This window comes from Anser brachyrhynchus, assembly GCF_964034855.1.
Source record: "Anser brachyrhynchus genome assembly, chromosome: 2".
NCBI classification, from domain to species: Eukaryota; Metazoa; Chordata; class Aves; order Anseriformes; family Anatidae; genus Anser; species Anser brachyrhynchus.
In genome coordinates, this window is record NC_137695.1 from 149,232,950 (window position 1) to 149,252,246 (window position 19,297).

The following is a 19,297-nucleotide window of genomic DNA, read 5'->3' on the forward strand; positions in this document are numbered from 1 at the left end:
AAATTCATGGAAAACTCATCAAAGACCCTCAGTAGAGCTCAGGGAAGGTGCAGCAGCATTGCTTTTTGAAGAAACACAGCAAGCAAAGATCTTTGGGATGCACAATGAGTAGATGCAAAAAATGTCTTTTTTGACGACTGCAGTTGTCTTAGACATAACGTGATTATTTCTATATTTAAAAGAGAAAAAAAAAACTTTTTTGGCTAGCACCTTGGGCCATATGTGTACACAGTTATGGTTTGTAAAAAATGTTATAGTTGTGCATTATTGGAACGGGTTGCCCAGGGAGGTGGTGGAGTCACCGTCCCTGGGGGTGTTCAAGGAAAGGTTGGATGTGGGGCTTAGGGACATGGTTTAGTGGGTGACATTGGTGGGGGGGGGATGGTTGGACCAGATGATCTTGGAGGTCTTCTCCAACCTTAATGATTCTGTGATTCTCGTTTATTAGTGGTCAATGGTTCTATGTCCAGGTGGAAGCTGGTGACAAGCAGTGTCCCTCAGGGATCTTTTTTGGGACTGGTCCTTTTCAATATCTTCATCAATGACATAGACGATGGGATTGAGTACACCCTTAGCAAGTTTGCAGATGACACCAAGCTGAGTGGTGCGGTTGATAACAAAAGAATGAAGGGAAGCCATCCAAAGGGATCTGGACAGGCTGGAGAAGTGGGCCCATGTGAACTACATGAGGTTCAACAAGTCCAAGTGCAAGGTGCTGCACGTGGGCTGGGGCAATCCCTGACATGAACACAGACTGAGAGAAGAACTCATAGCAGAGATGAACTTAGGGTTCTGGTGAATGAAAAGCTCGACATGAGCCAGCAGTGTGTGCTTGCAGCCCAGAAGGCCAACTGCATCCTGGGCTGCATCAGCAGAGGGGTGGCCAGCAGGGGAGGGAGGGGATTGTCCCCCTCTGCTCTGCCCCTGTGAGGCCCCACCTGGAGTGCTGCGTCCAGGGCTGGGGCCCCCAGCACCAGAAGGACGTGGGGCTGTCAGAGCGGGTCCAGAGGAGGGCCATGAGGAAGATCAGAGGGCTGGAGCGCCTCTCCTATGGAGACAGGCTGCGAGAGCTGGGGATGTTCAGCCCGGGGAAGAAAAGGCTCTGGGGTGATTTCATTGCAGCCTTTCAATGCTTAAAGGGGTCATAAAAAAGATGGAGAAAGACTTTTTACTTTGACAGATAATGATAGGACAAGGCAGAATGACTAAAAACTAAAAGAGGGGAGATCTAGATTAGAGATTAGGAGGAAATTCTTCACTCAGAGGATGGTGAGGCACTGGACCAGGCTGCCCAGGGAAGCTGTGGATGCCCCATGAGCCCTGGGATGAGCCCTGTCACGCTTGTGCATGGTTTATAGGTTCACGCCCACTGTGAATCTGCTCGAGCTGCCCCTGGAGGCCGGGGCTGCCGGGGAACCTCCCCTGGCAGCTCCCCGAGGTGCCCTGCCCGCCTGTTTCACTCAAAAACCGCCACCCACGGGCGTTCACCGCCCGTGCGGGGCCCTGGGACAGCTGTGGGGCGACTGCCCCGTGTGAGGGACACCCGGCTCCCCCTGCACGGCCGGTACGAGGCGGGTTTGGTCCCGCGGCGCTTTTTGTTCCGGGGAAACGGGGGAAAAAAAAAAAAAGTATTATCCGCCTTTGCCCCGTGTGAGGATCGAACTCACGACCTTCAGATTATGAGACTGACGCGCTACCTACTGCGCTAACGAGGCGGCTGGAAGGAGCCTCGCCGCTCTGGCTATTGGGGGCTGTCCTGGGGAGGCGGAGGAACGGGAGGGGCCGGCCCATGGGGACCCTGTGGGACCCTGTGGTGGCCATAAGGGACCCCGCGGTGACCGAATAAGGGCCTGTGAGGCTTTGTGGTGGCCGTGTGGGGCCTGTTGGTGACAGTCAGGGCCCTTGTGGTAGCCGTGTATGTCACCAGTGTGACCGTGTGGGGCCCCAAGGGGACTGTGTGGGGCCCCTAAGTGACCGTGTGGGACCCCGAGGTGACCATGGGGGACCCTGAAGTGACCATGTGGGGCCATAATGTGACCATGGGGGATCCTAATGTGGTTGTGTGGGATCCTGAGGTGACTGTGGGGGACCCCGAGGTGACCGTGTCAGGCCCCATGGTGACTGTGTGAGACCCCGAGGTGACCGTGTGGGACCCTGAGGTGACCGTGTGGGACCCTGAGGTGACTGCCATGGGGCCTCAGCCTGACACTGGGACCCCAGGGTGACAGTGGGGGTTCCCCAGGGTGACAGGAGTGGACCTTGGGGTGACAGGGGGATCCTTGGATTGCCCACGTGTGTCCCCAAAATGACCATGAGGTGCAGTGATGGTGTGAGCCCTAAGGTGGCCATGTGGGACATGGGGGTGACCGTGTAGGACATGGGGGTGACCGTGTGGGACCCCATGGTGACTGCGCTGGCCTCGGCTGGGGGCAGGACGGCGGGCAGGGCCGGTGACCGCCCTGCTGGGCCCGGCCAGGCCCTGATTGGCGTTGGCAGGGCGCGATCTCGCACGTCACATTAATTAGGAGGCATCGTTTTGAGCATAATTGCGCGGAGCAGGTCACTAGATAATTAATGACTTTTTGCTGCGTCTGACAGCTGCGGGCGGATGTCGGGGGCGGGGGGAGGGCAGGGGACGGTTCCCAAAATCACATCACGAGCTGCGCCGCTCCGGCCACCACCTCCACCACCTCTCCTCTGGCTCCCGAGGTGCGTGTTCCCCCCCATCCACGGCTGTGGGTCTAAAATCTGAACCATTTCATACTCCTCTCTGTTTTAATATGTATGCTTGTGGCACGCTAGCATATAATTACTTTCTTTTATTTTTTTTTTTTCCATAAGGCATCTGACACAGACTCTGGGGACACAGACACAGAATCTGGGAATCTACCCTGGAAAAAACAGGTCTGTGCTCCTCTGAAGAGCCCTGAAGACGCCCGTGCTCCTGAGCGTGTTGGTAAGAGTGACAGGAGTCCTTCCCAGCTCAGACGTGCCCTTAGCAGCCCAGGAGAGACCAGGCTGCTGCGTCTGCTCCACCCTGCTCTGCCTATGGCCACCTCCGGAGCCATGGCACGTTGGTGCACGGGTGCAGCGTGGAGCAGAGCTATGCAGCCCGATGGTAAACCCTACCTGCGTGATAAAAGTGTGTCACACGTGCCTCTGCGTAAAAGCATGCACACAAGTATTTATGGAATACCTCAGGCACGGTGCCTTCACACCCTGCCTCACCTCACCCCCGTGCAGTCATACCAGTCGGCCTGGCTCCCAGAGGCACTGCGCCTCTCACCCCGCTGCGAACCTGCGCCTCCGTCCTGCTAATGACACAGCAGCCGGGCTGCCACGGTGACAACGTGACTCCAGAAGCTGCTGCCTTTAAAAAAAAAAAAAAAAAAAAAAAAGGAAAGGAAACCAAACAAACAGCACTAAATGTGCACAATCAAATGATGAGTGTTTGTATTGCTGATGCTTTGAGGCCAGCTCACAACCCTCCCTCCACATAATGCTCAGGATGTTTGGGAAGGGGTATTTTTCTTTTAATAGGGCAGCGTAGTCACAAAGCTTTAAAGAAATAAATGAGTGAATCGTCTATGGTAATAGCAACATACTGTGAACGGGGCACAGTGACGAATTTCAAGTTTATTTTTAAGCCTGCCTGGCAGCATGTAGGTACAGACAAGAGTCTGTGACCCTTTCTGCTGTTCCAAAGTTACGGACATGGCTGATGTCTTTGTCCCAGTTAAACACCAGACTTGTTTTTGCTCCATAACAAATGCTAGGGGAAGAGAGAGAAGCCTCAAGGTGTTTTGAAGATTGTGCAACGATCCTCGGGAGCCTACCTGCTTTTGCTTGAATACTTTCCTCACTCGCATTTCACAGGATGCGACAAGAAGGGAAATACAGCCAAATCGGACAGCTCTGGTAATTGGACTTGAATCCTCCGTATGCCCTTGGGGTGAGGTGGGTGCCTCTCAGATAAGCGATCTAATCAGCTTTGTACTTGTGTCCCATCTGGAAACAGATTGTTGCTGAAGTACACCGCCACCTGAGAAGTAAGCTTCTTTTTTTTTGAAGATAATTGTACCAACAAAATCAGGGAGTGTGAATTCGCCTGAGGTAATAAGATCTCTTTATTTTTATTCACAGTTAATTCATTCAGCCGAGGTGATTTTACGCCAGAATGCAGTCTCCAAACCCGAAGGACGATTACGTTCCCTGCGCCGCGCATATGCACTGTGCCTACCCCGCAGATCGGCTGCTGAGACAACGAACCATGAGCCACTCCAGACATATGGGCAAGATAAAAAAGAGGCTGGAGGACATCAAGAACCAGTCCCTTAAGTCGACGAAAGCAGATTTCAGCCACAACGAAAGCATAAGGCTGGCCACCGACGCCTTCCTGGACGGGGGGACAGACTCGTATCTCCAAACGCTGAGCAAAGAAGGCGAGGTGGATTTCCTCTCCTCGGTGGAAGCTCGGTACATCAAGGAGAATGCCAGGGAGTCGTATTACGCGCAGGAATCCCCCGCGGACGGGGCGGCCGCGCCAAGGCAGACCGATGCCGGCTCTCTCCCGTCGGGGACCTACTTCCCAACCATTTCTGACAGCAGCGAGCCAGCCCTCCTGCACACATGGATTACGGCAGAGAAGCCCTATTTAAAGGAAAAGTCCACGGCCACGGTGTATTTCCAAACGGAGAAGAACAGCAACATCAGAGACATCATACGCCGGTACATCAACAAGACCACGCAGGTACGGAGAGCAAATTCATGTTCCCTCTGCACTTCTCTGTCCTCCTGCTCTTAAAAAGACCAGGTGAAGGCGGTGTTTGATCAGAGCCAGCCTGGTGCGTTACCTTGTAGCTTTGCTCTAGCCAGAGCCCATTAATGTCCAAACGCAGTGCTTTGTGTGTACTCACAAGAGCACCCTTCACTTCCGTGACTTAAAAAACGAACAAAGAAAGGAAAAAAGTTCTCCCTGTTCTTTTAAACTCCAGAGCACGCTCTGTGAAGGGCGGGTGGGCTCCGTTCCTTCTCGTGCATCAGTTGCTCAGCTTGGAGCGGCCACAGCGGTGCGAGCCGTGACCCCGGCAGCGTGCCGCAGCCGGCCCAGCTGGGGAGCTGCTCCTCTGGGGTGCGCGGCCGTGGCCACCCCTGGGCTCTCCCTGCCACCGGGCTGTGGTGCAGGCTGGCCCTCTTCAAAGGCACCATTTCACCCGCAGCAAGGAGTCAGCCGAAGGCAGCTCTGAGCTAGAAGCGATCGTTTTGGAGGATTGGTGGGAGACGTGGGCGAAGGGGAGCGCTGGGAGGAGGGCAGGTGCGTGCCAGGTGTCCCCGAAGGAGTGGAATTGTTCAGAAAAAGGCTTCTCATCCCTGACGGGTTGTCAGTGTCACTGAACCGTGACGTGGGCTCCATACAGAGCCTCCACAGCCTAGCTCGGCGTGTGGGACAGGTGTGGAGCATGCCTCGGATAGCAGACAAGTTATGGGGGGGCGTGGAGAGGTGCCCGTCACCAGGCAGGCAGCCCACCGGCTGGGAAGCCAGCAGATGAACAGCTGACGGGGGCAGAAAGCTCTTCCGATGCGTGTTCTGGCGGAGTGGTGACAGCTCGGGCTCTTTTCTTGGTAAAAAACTGCCTGACCTTTCAGGACCCTGCTAATCACCATCAGGGAGCTTTGCCCTTGCGTAAACTTGCGACTCCATCGGCAGCGTCACAGACGAATGGTCAGAAGCAAAACCCTTGCGGCTGCTGTGTCAGAAGGGAAATTTGGGGGGGTCCCAAGACTTCAGTGGCAACGATGAAGTCCCCAAAGACTTCTTAAGGGTCAGAGCAGTGGGCACACCTGATGCAGCAGGGAATTTGCTTGAATTTTGCTCTGTAGGGGAAAGTACCTGCTACACTCTCCGCTTTAGGTGAGGGGTGAGAGGCCCTGGGTGAGAGCTAGGAACGGAGTGGCATTTTGGGGGAAATAGCGCACATTTCTGATTTCTTGGAAACCGTGGCTCTAGGTGTTACAATCACACCCCTACCGCTTTTAGCTCTGCTAAACAAACTCTTGTTGTGTAATTCCTTTCCAAAAACTTTAACCTCAAATTTCTCCTGGTTGGAGAGGCGCAAGACAGCAGCCACATGGAAAGAGAGGTGTGTGTGTGTGGTGCCTGCTCGCCGGCACAGGCTGCGGAGCCCTCTAGAGTCAGGGACTTTGCTGTGGCAGCGTCCTGCAAGGGCAGGAGCTGGGACTGATAGCGCTGAATGCAGCAGCCTGGGGGAAGAATGCCCGCTGGCAATTTCTCTTCGAGAGGCTACAGGTGCTCAGCGCGTCAGGAGAATCGCAGATCAGTCATTTTAAGCTGACAACATCAGAAGGGTGCAGTAACAGCAGCAACACCTCTGGCATAGGAAGATAAGCATCAGCCAACGTGTCAATCCAGTCCAATTTGCCATCTCGAGAGGAGAAAACTCACAGGGGAAAAGTGGGAAATGCAGTGCAAGCTCACATGACCTTCCTAGCCACCTCGCTTACGTTACAGGAGGGTACCAGAGTAACACGTGGTGACAGGATCAGTTTGGCACCTGCTTTTTGAGTAGTTCTTCAGTGACCGGATTCATTAGTATCTGATAAGGGCACGTGCTGGATACTTGGTGCTTAATGTGGCCGTCAGCAACATAAAAAAATGGAATAAGGAATGTGTTTGTGGATGACACCAAACTGCAAGGGGTTGGGGAGCAGGGAGAACTGTGACCCTAACACGTTTGTGAGGCACAAATCCCGAAGCGAAAGGCAGAAGCACTGAGTACTGCAAGTAAAAGCCACACGCAGAAACACGGCTCGGGAAGGAGTGGTGAAAAAGCAGGAGGCGGTCAGGAGCTCCGGTGAGGCTGAATGGGAAGCAGCAGAACTGTGCTCCTTAAAAAGGCAACCTCGGCCGGAGGTGCGTTACCAGTAAGCGTGGACGTAAGCTGTTGGACGTAATTGGCCATAATTGGGCAATTACCCAGCACTGGCAGGGCCTTTTCTGAAGCGCCGTGCCTTGGCAGCAGGGTGAAGGTGTGGGATCCTCGCCCGCTCCACAAGTACCGCGGCTTGTCGGGACAGGATGCGGGCACGCAGGACGTGCCGGGCCCTGTAGGATTTCCTTGGGGGCGGGGAGGGAAGGGAAGCTCCCTGGCAGGCGTGGGCACAGGCATCGAGTAGGATTCGGGGAAAGCTGAACGAAATTAGGAGGACGGAACTGCAGAAATACTGTAAGGTTTGTTTTCGCCGGTTGAACACGGCGTCCTGTGAGTGCAAGTACCACGAGCAGGAGCGTGGAAGTGGTTTTATAGCACATTTAATGCTCCCTCGACCCACGCCGTCAAGGCTGTGAGTTTAAGGAGCTGTAGGGTCTTGCTGCCCAGTCCGTGCCGCTCTGAGGCTTTCATACCCTATCCTGCCGTTTGTGCGCTGGGAGGCACAGATGTGTGCTTAAATTGGAACAATTAGCTCATAAACCATGGAAGTCAGATGTAAAAATTAAAAAATATGGAACTGCTGCAGTCTGTGGCCCCACCACCAAGAGCAGAGTGCAGGTTTAGGAGCAGGACCGTTCCGCGGGTAGGCTGGAACAGAGAAAGCGTCACTCGGTGATTCCTGCTAAACGCACACGGCTCAGGAAAGCCGGTCGGCCACTTGGCTAGGGCTGCGGCCTCTTGTTTTAGCTCCGTCCTTATTACTCTCCGATCAGTGCTTCAATATGCTTCCTAGTGCTGAAATCTCGCCTACAGTTTCCTGGGTCACATTCTGGTTTATGCTTAAAAGAACCGTCGGACGTTATGTTGGATTTATAAGAACAATAAAGCAATGAAGCGACGTCTCTCCTTGATTCATTGATTCAGGGGGAAAAACAGAAGAAATATCCCCACGTACCTCCTAAGGTTTGCGTTTGTTAGAACTTCTTAAAAACAAATAAAAACCCCGCTACCTTTCAGTGACCTCCCGGGCAACCTTAACGTATGTAAATTTACTCTGCTAATGCCCCTGCTTTTTCTTCCCCTAGGTGCTCGCCATCGTGATGGACGTGTTCACAGACACTGAGATTCTCTGTGACCTCCTGGAGGCAGCTAACAAGCGCATGGTCTTCGTCTACCTGCTGCTCGATCACGGCAACCTAAACCTCTTCTCTGAGATGTGCGACAAACTGCAAATCGCTGAGGATCTCTTCAAGGTACCGCGGCTCTCGGCTTCATCTCACGTTAGGCATTTTGGGTTAGAAGCACGGTTACACTGGGGTCATTCCACTTTGTAATTAAAACAGACAAAGAGAATTCAGAGCTAGCGTTATCTTACCTAGTTTCTTACCTCCGAGGATGCCTACAGTTTTCCATGGATTTTACAGGAAGTTGAGGCATTTCCACTAGACGAAGCCCCCTAACAGAGGGAGGTGACAAAAGCATTACAGCTGATTCTGTTTAATGCCTGCAGCAGCCCCAGACAGCAGGGAGCACAAGCTGCACACAACCCCCTGTGCTCGGCAATGCCTGGGCGGCCAGAGGGACTGAACAGGGCGGTTTCAGCGGGGCTGGGAGGGGTTAGGTCTGCTGGCATCGCCTTGCTCCTTCCCCTGCTGCTCTTGATCCCCAGCCTCAGCGTTTCAGCTCAGTTCTGTGGGTGTTTATATGAAACACAATAAAACGATGCTGTTAAGGCTTTGCCTTAAAGGTGATGATGCCTCACGTTGAGCTGGCTGTTAGCATAGTCCAACTTCGTCTCTGCCGGAGGAAACTGACCTTAGAAATAACCTCCTAGGAGCCCTCCCAGGTGTTGCTGGAGGTGCTGCAGGGCACCTGTGACATCTTCGCGGGGATGGCTGATACCGCAGAGACTGCGGCCTTCCGCAGCAGCAGCTGGAGGGCAGGCAGGAGGCCTGAGGGCATCCTAACTGCAGCAGACACCTGTGTTTCAGCAGCTGAATTCCACACCAAACACACCAGGAAGCCGAAATTAATAAAACATTCTCATTGCGGTGTCTGTACGTCTGTAAACCCCCACTCCTTAGCTATTTGTTGCATGTATGCTGCTCCCACTCACAGGTTTTCAAAAATGAGCTGCACCCTTGGTGCCACTCATTTACCGAGGCCTTAATTCTGCGTAGCGTGCACGGAGACAGTGGTGTCAGGTCTGGGTACCTGACGTGGCTTTAATTGAGCTTGCTGAGGTGCAAGGAGCTGCTGAGCTGTGACAGCTCAGAAGCATATCACGGCCAAATGGACCTTTTCCTCCATTCACACGTGTACTCACACCTGATACTGCATTAACAGCTCATCGGGGCCTCACCAGCAGCGCAGTGTGCATGTCCTTGCAGGCCCGGGTGGATTAGAAAAAGCAGAGGTTTTGCCCTGCTGTGTTGTGCCATAGACAGCGTGAAACGTTGGGGAATCGCGTGTCGCTGGGATGTCAGTGGAGGTAACAGACTGCTCGGAGTGAAGGACGCATCTCTGGTACTCATTTCATGACGGGTAGCATCTGTTCTTGTACAATGCAGCTGCTCCTGTGCAAGTTTCCATGCAGGTTTATGTCCCCATTGAAAAAAAATAGCCCTCTATGTAGTCAGAAAGCTTGGCTGGGCTTCCACTGTCCCCAAACCTTCAAATATAACGTTAAAATCCATAAAGAAATCGTAACAGAAATGACGGAAGTGCTAAAGGCAACAGGGGAAAAGGGCTCTTTCCTTCTGACTTTTAATTTTAAAAGAAGACAAAACATGTAATTCACTCTGTTCATATAACTTTTCTTTTTCTTTACTAGAATATCTCAGTCCGCAGTGTTACTGGAGAGGTTTACTGTGCCAAATCAGGCAGGAAATTTTCAGGACAAATACAAGAAAAATTTCTTATCTCTGACTGGAGATACGTGCTCTCTGGATCTTACAGGTGAGATAAGCCATTGCAGTTCATATCCAGGTGCCCTTTTATTAATATTACTTCACAAAAAAACTGCCGTGGAAAGTTTGGTATGGGTGAACAGGTTTTTTTGAACAAAAAATACCTTCTGCTTGCATATACGTGCCGTTTTTCAATAATCCAAATCGCTTGCTTAAAAGCCCGTGTTACTTCTTTACGGAGTGTGGTATTTAACTTAAACGTTCCGAAACTAATTAAAACAACTTTGCCAGTGCAGCCCTGGAGCAGAACGAGAGATGTGTGTGTCTTAGTATTATGCTTTCCTTGTTGTTTGGGTCCTCAGATGCTGTGATCATGAGACATGATACGTTTCCATCCCTTGGGATCCCTTAATGTAGCTCAGCTTATCTGAGGATTTGTTCTCTATTTGACCAGTTCAGTGATTAAAGGGAAAGCAGAAATACTTCAGGGACTTACTCTTTTGTCTTGTGTTTCCCTAACAGATAGGAAGTGCGTATCTAGGTGGCTGTTGTACTTTATTTTTTTTTTATAAGCTGCATCTGCAACTCTCCACTTTTGTGCTGCTGTAATTATTTCAGGTACAGGACGTAGCGTCTCAACAATTGGCTTTTAATTAAGAGCCGAGATCCTCAGGTCAGGGAATTTCATGAGACTGTGAGCTTGCATCAAATAAATAAAGTTCCTAAGCCTCATGGCTACGTAGGTAAGCTTCACAAATGACTGAAGCGTATCCTAGAAACTCAGATACAAAAAGACGAGAGAAAAAAATTACAGATGTGATTAAATAATTAAAAGGAGGAGATTGTTTTTCTTAATCCAGGTTTATGATTTGGAGGCTTAAATGCTTCTAGTCTGATAAAACTGTGCCACCAGGAAGATTATGCAACTGTAATAACAAAGGTAAACGTGAGTATGCGGGGCTGGGGAAGGCTGTAAGAATGCAGCTGTCTACTGACACAGGCACCCACTTTTTCACTGTTTCCAAACGAACCATCAGACAAAAACGAGTGAACACACTGTTGTTTTTTTCATTGGCCACTATGGTTTTATTGTTCTTTCAGTTTTCTTTTAATCCCTCACCAAAGACATTTGGAAATGCAACAGCAGATTCATAGAGAGAGCAGTAGATGTGCGGGAGAGGAGGGACAGAACAAGACAGATTTTCTTTAGCCAAGAAGCTTCCTTTTGGCTTCTTTTTTCAATCCTAAAAACAAAAACAAACAAACAACAACAACAAAACCTCAAAGTCCTGTGCAAGACTGCGCATGACTGCTGTCATTCTCTACTGCCGTTGCATTATCTTTTAAATCCAAGAGCCTTGTCAAACTACCTAATCCCCTATCCAGCAAGCAAGCAGAGAGGGTGGTGAGGAGCAAATCTATACGCTATTTAACTTCAGCATGCTCAGCACCAGTTTGGAGATTCACACGGGTTGTACCTGGCGATCAGTGCATGGCATTTCCATAGGCTTGCTAGCTCTCCCTTTATTCATCTGAAAACTTTCTATTATTGCCAAATCTTACTCACCAACCTCTGCAGGTGTAAACAGAATGATGTTAAGAGAGTAAAACACTTTTTTGCAACATATTTGCTGGAAATCAAGTTTAAATAAATCCTAAAACTGATGCAAAGGATCTTAAAACTAATACAACAATATATTTCACCTTAGTGCTGTGCTCTGCACGACTTTATAACAGCAATGAGGGGAGCAGGCTGAGGAAATAAAGTAGCCCTTTGGTACTTAGTGCTCTAAGAGCGACCGCAGCTTGCTGTTTCCAGCCAAAGTGTCTGGGAACAAAATATGTTAGCCTAATAGACAACAAAGAGGGCTGAATTTGGTAATTAGTTAGAGGCAAAGGAACCACCATGGAGCCTGTGGGATCTCCTGCTCTGGAGTGGTTTTCAAAAACCCATTTGAAAAGCCATTCCTTTGGTCAGTGTGGATGTGCTTGGCTCTGCCACACAAGACAGGCTGGAGTGGAGAAGCTCCTGAAGAAGCAGCAGCTCCAGCCGTGTGTCTGCGTGAGTGCAGGCATCAATAAATGTTTTAAGATTTAGTTTTTGTCTCGATCCTTATTGCCTGTTTCTATGGTGTTGGGTTAGAATGAAATATTTCTTTTTGCTGCCTCTGTCTTAGTCTAGCCCATCCCGTTAAAGCTGTGCTAGCTCTTTGTATTTTTTATTTGAATGAAATTTGAAGTTAGCGTATGAACTCAGTGCTCCCAAAGGAGGCAAAATGAGAGCCCCAGAAGCTGGCCCTCTCTCCTCAGGCAGAGAGCTCCAGGGCTGGAAGCAGCGCACATCCACAAACATTTGTCTCAAATCACGCGGGTTTCACCTTCTTGTTTTACTGCTGACCCTCTCGCCACCAGTCTGTAGAGAATCTTTGGGTTATTAAAGGACCTGGCTTTCGCTGCTTACAAGTGTTACAGCTAAGATCAGTGAGCCACAAACAAGGATCTGTCCGTCAGGCACTCCAGGAAGTCATATTTGGGAGTGAATTGTCAAAATTAGCCCCAACAGCTTTCTCCTCTGAGGTAGTTACTTTCTAAAAGCCATTTATAATGGATTTTTCTTTCTCTGTAAACTTTCATGTAGAAATTAAATATACCTATAGCACAAAATATACACCTGTCGCTCCATGTCTCAGCCCCTACATGAGTTTGTGACTTCAGTGTAGATATCTGAGACTAACTGCTTGTATTTTCATATTCTTTCCAGGTTCATAGCCTCCTTCACGGTTAGATAAAGGGCATGCAAAGGTTCGGAGAGCGCTTTTTAGCGCGTGAAGGCAATGCCCTGCTAGCACAGCAGATGTTACCAAACCGGGGGGAGTTCGCTTGCTGCGCAGTTTATCTCAGCTCCTAAGGTTCTGTCAAAATTTAGAATGATTTGCGTGAGGTGGAGGAGAAGTACCCGTGGTTTAGTAACTTACTGAATATTTTCATGTCCGGTCATAAATGTACAGGTGCCCAGTGGCACTGAGCAGGGATTACTTCACTCCTCCTCTTGCTCCTGAATCAACAGTACAGGAACGACGCATGCCAAAACCTAGCCCTCGTTAAGAACGCCTTGAACTGGCGAGTACAAATTGTGTCTTTATTCTGTTAGCATCAGCTGAGGCTCTCAGTCCCTCCGAGTTTCAGAGAGTTCTGTCAGTTTTGACAAGACCGGGATTGAAAGTGCACACACCTACAGCCAAGTCTGGCCGCTGGCAACCCTCGTGCAAATCCAGCGTAGCTAATAAGGTCCTGGAGGAATAACCGGGACAGACTTTTGCCAACACTGAATAACCTCAAGTTCAAACCCAACGCTGGGCAGTAACCTCTGCTGCCCAGCTCGAGCCCCAGTCAGCTCGGGGAGTAATTACATCTCATGCTCTCAGCTGCGCTCGTGTTACTGATGCTGCTGCTGCTCACACAGGGCAGCCTGCACAGCACAGTCGAGCTGGCTTGCGGCTTTGTAAAAGAGCACAAATTTACGTTTGCCAAGTGGATTAGGGTAGTACATAAAAGAAAAATCATTTAGAAGCCACGAAGTGTTCCGAGGTGTGCCTCCGGTCTACAGGAATAAAAACTGTTGCGGTGCTTCTCCCTTACTTTACAGCAAAGTAGATATTTTTTTTTTTAATTTTTGTAAAGGCTGTAGAAAATATTGCTAATTTCATTCTCTCTGTTGTGAAGAAAGTGAGCTTTTGCCCAACACCAGATGAGGTTTGTTTTGGGGGGGGGCGAGGCGACAGGGAGGTTGCGTTTTTATGTGCTTCTCTTGACCAGTGCAGACAGAGGCACAGCAAAAGGAAAGCCGACAAAGGATGGTTATTTTTCACCAGTCTTTCTAATGCCAGTTTGGAGCGGGTGAAATCTACAACCTGGCGTGGCGTTCTGCAGGGGAGATACAGCTGCTGTATCTGCAGACGAGACGTGGCAGGGCATGAATTTAAGCACTGAGGGACACCGAAACCAGGGGTCTGAGCTCCTTCCCACGAACAGCCACCCAGAGGCAGGCTCCTGAAGGACTTGGCACTTAGTCCTGCCATGGACATGGCTGATGGTTTCCACCACTCCCTTCAGGAGCTTATATAACTTCACAAGGGTTCTTGAGGGTTTTAGCGGCAGCTGCAATAACAAAGCTCGATCCAAGCCAAAGAGAGAGGCGCTGATGTGAACTGACCCGAAAGTCAACCGGGACACCTCCGTCCCGTGTTGGATCTCCCGTTCCAACCGGCTGACGTTAACGCTAACCCTCGCCTTGTCTCTCCCTCCAGCTTCACGTGGTTGTGCGGCCAGGTTCACCGCAATCTCCTCTCCAAGTTTACCGGGCAAGTTGTGGAGCTTTTTGACGAGGAGTTCCGACACCTTTACGCGCTGTCCAAACCCGTCAGGGGCCCGAAGTCTCCGCCACGCACCATGCCCTTCTTCTTCCGCACCACCTGGGCTCCCCAGCGCAGCCTCCCCGACAGCAACGAGGGCAGCGCCAACACTCTCTCAGACCCCCTGAGCAGCCTCTCAGCCGGCAGCACCCACCAGAACAAGCAAACCCCAAGAACTCTCATATTCAGCAGCAACCTGGCCCCGCAGTCACCGCTGCATAGAGTTAATTCTTTCCACAGCTTTGTCTCGTTCACGCCCCCCCCAGCCCAGCCGGCCCTCCAGCCTAACTACTACCAGCCGCACTACGCGGCCGATAGCTCGGCGGTTCTCTACAACAACATGAACATTTACCGGCCTGTAAGAGTTAGACAAGAGGAACCAAACAGGACGGGCTTAAATTCACCCTGGCGATGCCTCCACAAAGGTAACCTGTTTGCATAATAACCACCCGGCCTTGAATTGCAAGCAGACGTAGCGAGGACCTGTTTAGCAATCGCTTGTACACTGATGAACGTAGAAATTCTGCCTAATACAAAATGAGGATGATTTCGAGCCGCTTGTTTTGTTTCGGTGCTTGTGGATGCTTCGTTTCCCTAATTAAAAAGCCAAGCCTGGCAGCACGTAAACGTTGGACGCCTCACGGTCCCAGTAAGGGCACATCTAAACAGCGCTGCTCGCGGTGCAGCGCCGCTGCCGCCAGCCACGTGCCCCCGGTGACCGGTTGGTGTTTCAGGAGGTTTCCGTGTGGCCAGGCACCTGTACACGGGGTAAGGCGCAGGTTCTCCCCGGGCTTTTTATGCACTTGCATAAGGAACTAATTCGGGAGACCGAAGGCTGCTATTTACGTGCCAGACTGACACGATGCTGTCATCACAGCTTAGTCTTGATTTAGGAGGACTCCTTTAGGGCTGGCAGGGAAGCACAGTTTCCACCTTCGCACTGTCTCGGAGCTGTCTGCTTGAGGTGCGCAGCGAGGAAATCTGCTTGCAGGGTTTCTAGGAACAGGCCTGCTAACCGCGAAGTGGACCGAGACCAAAAGCTCGGGGTGCAGAGGACATCTCACAGCCACCCTGTGCTTCCTTTCCCTCATTAGCAACGTGGGTGCATTCCAGCACGCTTTGTTAGAAACCTCCAGTCCCACCAGCTCAGAGCAGTTTTCCTCGTTGCAGAGCAGCTGCGTGGATTCAGACTGGAAATTGAAACCAAGTAAGGACGCAAAGTCCTGTTAGTAACAGCCTCCAAGTACCGAGTTCCAATTCACTTAGCAGTGCGTGGATCTTGGAAAGCCTCTCAGCGGTCACTTGACTGAACATTAACTTAGAGAATATGATACTTTTTTACAGAACTCTTCAAGGTTTCTAATTTTTAAAGAGAAACTGGGTATCAGCAGTTTCCATTGAATAAAAGGAAGCTACAGACATTCAGCACCTTGAACCGTAGCGCCCACAAAGCTGAGAAACTTTTGGCCAAATAATTCATGAAAACGAAGGAAGCTTCTGTAAGTGAAAGCAAAAAATAGTACAAAAACTCATGAAATATGGACTTCCATCGAAGTCCCGAAGTTACTAGACACCTAACATCTATTGATTTATTATTTTTATTTTTTAATCCTGCTTTACATCACCTTTCATCTGACTCCAGCAGAAAACAGAAGCCTGAACACATTTGCCCATCTGACCCATTTTGCCTGTCTTCTCACCTGTCCAAAAATTGTATTTGAAAGAAAATAATTTAATTTTTTGGCCTGTGGTTTGTGAAAATTGTATGCAACGGCAGAATTTCAGGTGAGCAAAGTTTCTCATCCTTGGAAGAGCTATAGTTTTGAAAATGTAAAGTTTACAGAACATTATAAAAGGTACAGGATGGATACGTGCTGCACCAGCTGTGGTGTGGATGTTTTTACCCCTGGTGTATCAAATTTTGGAGTCCGGGAAACCAATGAACTATTGCATATCACTGTAAATCTCTGTACATAGCGACATTTTTTTGGATTCCTTGGGAAGAAGGGAAAATTGATTCTTCATTCCTATGAGAATTCTACTTAATTATCATATACAGTTATCATATTTAGATAAATAAAAGAAATTTTCATTAAAATCCCTCTGAGAATCGTTTGTTTCTTTGTCTTTTCCAAAACTTACATGATTTCCATAAAGCCAGAGCCCAGCTGATGAGGAAATGTGTAGGGTTTTTTTTTCTGAAATCGACTCAAACAGAATTAAACGTGTGTCCCTCCTGCCTAATTAAGACTTTTCTTCTAAATTTGGGTCAGTCCCTTGGTCCTGCTGGGGCCCAATTGGGGGTGGCACGGAGCGGATATGGGAAGACGTTCATAGACCACTAGTTCACAGACCACTACACCTCTGAAGCCTTCGTTTCCTTAGGCCATGACCCGTGAAATCCAGAAAGGAGCTCTTGTCATCACCGTGGGGTGAGGTGCTCTGCCTACAGAAGTTTTGGAGCACGCAGCTAATGAGAAGTAGATAAGGGACGAGCTAATAACACAGAAGGAGCATTGCGAGTTAAGAAGAATTAATTTCAGCCCTGGACCAAGGACACAGCTTGTGCTAATTTAGACGACAGCTGAACTTGAATGTCAAACGAATGGAATTTCAGTTTTGATGGAAAACAATCAAGAGTTTGCAATTTCAGCCCTGAGTTATGCCAAAAATCCTAACAGGCTCCCACAGGCTTGATTGCTCAGCGATGAAGGGAACGTGTGGTTACAGGCAGCTGCAGAAACTACCTGTCAGGAAGGTCGGGGCAGGATGCTGACATACCTGTCAGCCTGCTGCGAGGGAAGGGTGTGCATAAACACTGCTACCATGCGATGAGAAAAGGGGGGGGGCCTTCGCTAGCCGCAGCAGTAACGTGCTCCTGCTCCTCGGGTTGTGTTCGCGCGCACCAAATCGCTCCCGAAGCAGCACGACCGGGTCAGAGGGTCCTGCCCGAAGCGCCTGGAATATGAGCAAGTGTTAGAGTGACAAAATTGAGTCCTGGTAACAGCTAACACAGCCTCGCTTGCAGTTTGCAATCCTAAATTTGCTGTTTCACTCAGCGTGGAGTCCCGGTGCACGTATTAATCCCGATATTAGTACCGTGAGAGCCAAAACACGAGGAGACCCATTACAGGCAGATGCGGAATCACGCGGAGCACAGAAGCGACGCTGAGCCATTCCAGCACGAGATGGAAACGCAATGCCCCTCAGGAGACAGGATCAGAAACAGAAAGCTGGAGGTAGAAGTGGCATGCCAAAAAAAGTCAGGAGGAGGCCAAAAAAGGAGGAATTGAAGTAGCTGTGACGAGAGGTAGCCAGGCACGAAGGGGACAAAGAATATTTCCCAGGCCCGGCGCGACAAACACGGGTTACTTGCAGCAGTAACCACGCAACACGCTCAGAAGAGCGCTCGTGTTGTTTTCCCTGCAGTAGTCATAAACAACATTTTTTGCCGTATTGTTGTGTTTGAGAAAATACTGCCTGTTCTTCAGAGCTGCCGCCTGCCTTCCGCTCCGCCAGCAGCTGGGCTTAACCGTTGTGGTGCCAGCCCAAGCGACGACCACAAGCTAAACAACCCGCACGCCCCCCAAAGAGCCTCCAAATCGCGTTGGCCATGTCGCTGCGTGTTTTGGCCATCCCAGCCCTGAAATGCCAACACTTGGCAAGCGGTTCTTTTGCTGCTAAAACAGCTCGAATGCTGTTTCCACCTTCCAACGAGCGGAGCCAAATCGTTTGGCAAGCTCCCGTGAAATCTCTCCGCGAACCTGGTCCCACAGAAGCTGTGTTACGATGCTGGAACTGCTGAACCTACTTGGGAGCTGTGGGAAAACAGATTTTATCCTTTGTCTGTAGCTACTCATGACCGTAAGTTTAAGAGAACCTGGGAAAAGTGCCTGCTTCTGTAACTTTATTTTTTTTGCTGACATGTTTAGCACAAAGCTTTTCACGTTTCTGTGGCTTTTCTGCAAGACACCCTATTGCTGCTGCCAACAGTGTGATTAATTTAGGGCCCCTTACAGACAGTCTTTGCTGCAAACAGCAGTGAGCCTTAAAAGCATCCCCCAGCCTTCCAGGTGGGCTTCCTGCCATCCGCACACGGTGCTCTACACACGCACACCCCCAAAAAATTCCACCTAGCAAAGCGGACGCATGCCTAAAACGAGTATTCTGTACTACATGAGGAGCGCATTCACGCTTCCCCGAGTTCCCTTGCCAAGCCATCGGATTTCGTAACCAGCTGACCAGGATGTGGTTTAATCGCATTAAGTCACCAAACTATCACAGGTAATTTGACAGGGCTCAAGGCGATATTCCATCTTTCCGGGGAGATTTCACGCTCGGCTTAGCAGTGGGACGTGGCACACCAAGTATTAGCGGCCGATTTCCTAACAAGCTTTAAAATCCATCTGAAAGTTGCAGATACAGAGTGTGTTCGTGTACGGTGAATGACATTTCAACTGTGAGTTATTGCAAGTTTCAGCACTCTTTAATAGTTTTCGTAGTTTTTTAGTTTTCTTAGCAGAAAGAAAACACGAAGAAAAGTCACAGCAAATTATGTCTGAGAGATTCCCAGTTTTACACTCTCGCCGTTAACATTTTTACAAAACGCTACTAAGAATTTACAGGTCACAGCTTAACAGGAGATAAAATGGGGGAAACAGCACACTTTGTTTGCCTCAAATCTGAATTGTTTCAAACCAAAGAAACGACAAGATCTTCGCTGCCTTCTCCTGTGCCAGCCCACAGCAGACAACGTCAACGCTTCAGAGCACAAAGCGAAGTGCTGTCGCTGTGAACCGAAAACAGAGCATAAGGATCTGTATGATGCAGGAACAACACTGCCAATTTCCCCAGCAGAGGATTTTCTTTTCCTTGCAAGGTTTTACAAAGGATATGCTCTGACTAAACACTCTTCAGCACATATAAACAGCCTTGACAGTTTTTCACCTTCCTTGTATAAGCACCCTGAAGACTAGGCTGTGGCTAGCTCTACGCCTGCAAAAGCATTCAGCCTAGGCGAAAATCT

At 49.8% G+C, this 19,297-nt stretch overlaps 1 protein-coding gene across 5 annotated transcripts; it reads left to right on the forward strand.

Moving 5' to 3' along the window:
• Positions 1 to 281: 281 nt before the first annotated feature.
• FAM83A (family with sequence similarity 83 member A) lies at positions 282 to 16,669 on the forward strand. Of its 5 annotated transcripts, XM_080578481.1 has the most exons (7): positions 282 to 2,709; positions 2,842 to 2,956; positions 3,877 to 4,049; positions 4,144 to 4,750; positions 8,036 to 8,203; positions 9,784 to 9,908; positions 14,167 to 16,669. In XM_080578481.1, the coding sequence occupies exons 4-7, from the start codon at positions 4,178 to 4,180 to the stop codon at positions 14,711 to 14,713; spliced, it is 1,413 nt and encodes a 470-aa protein (XP_080434607.1). In that variant the 5' UTR covers positions 282 to 2,709; positions 2,842 to 2,956; positions 3,877 to 4,049; positions 4,144 to 4,177; the 3' UTR covers positions 14,714 to 16,669. The 5 variants fall into 5 exon arrangements, with proteins under 5 accessions (XP_080434607.1, XP_080434608.1, XP_080434606.1 ...); XM_080578482.1 differs by having other exon boundaries at positions 282 to 3,918; positions 4,019 to 4,049; XM_080578480.1 differs by having other exon boundaries at positions 282 to 2,956; positions 3,777 to 4,049.
• Positions 16,670 to 19,297: the final 2,628 nt, after the last annotated feature.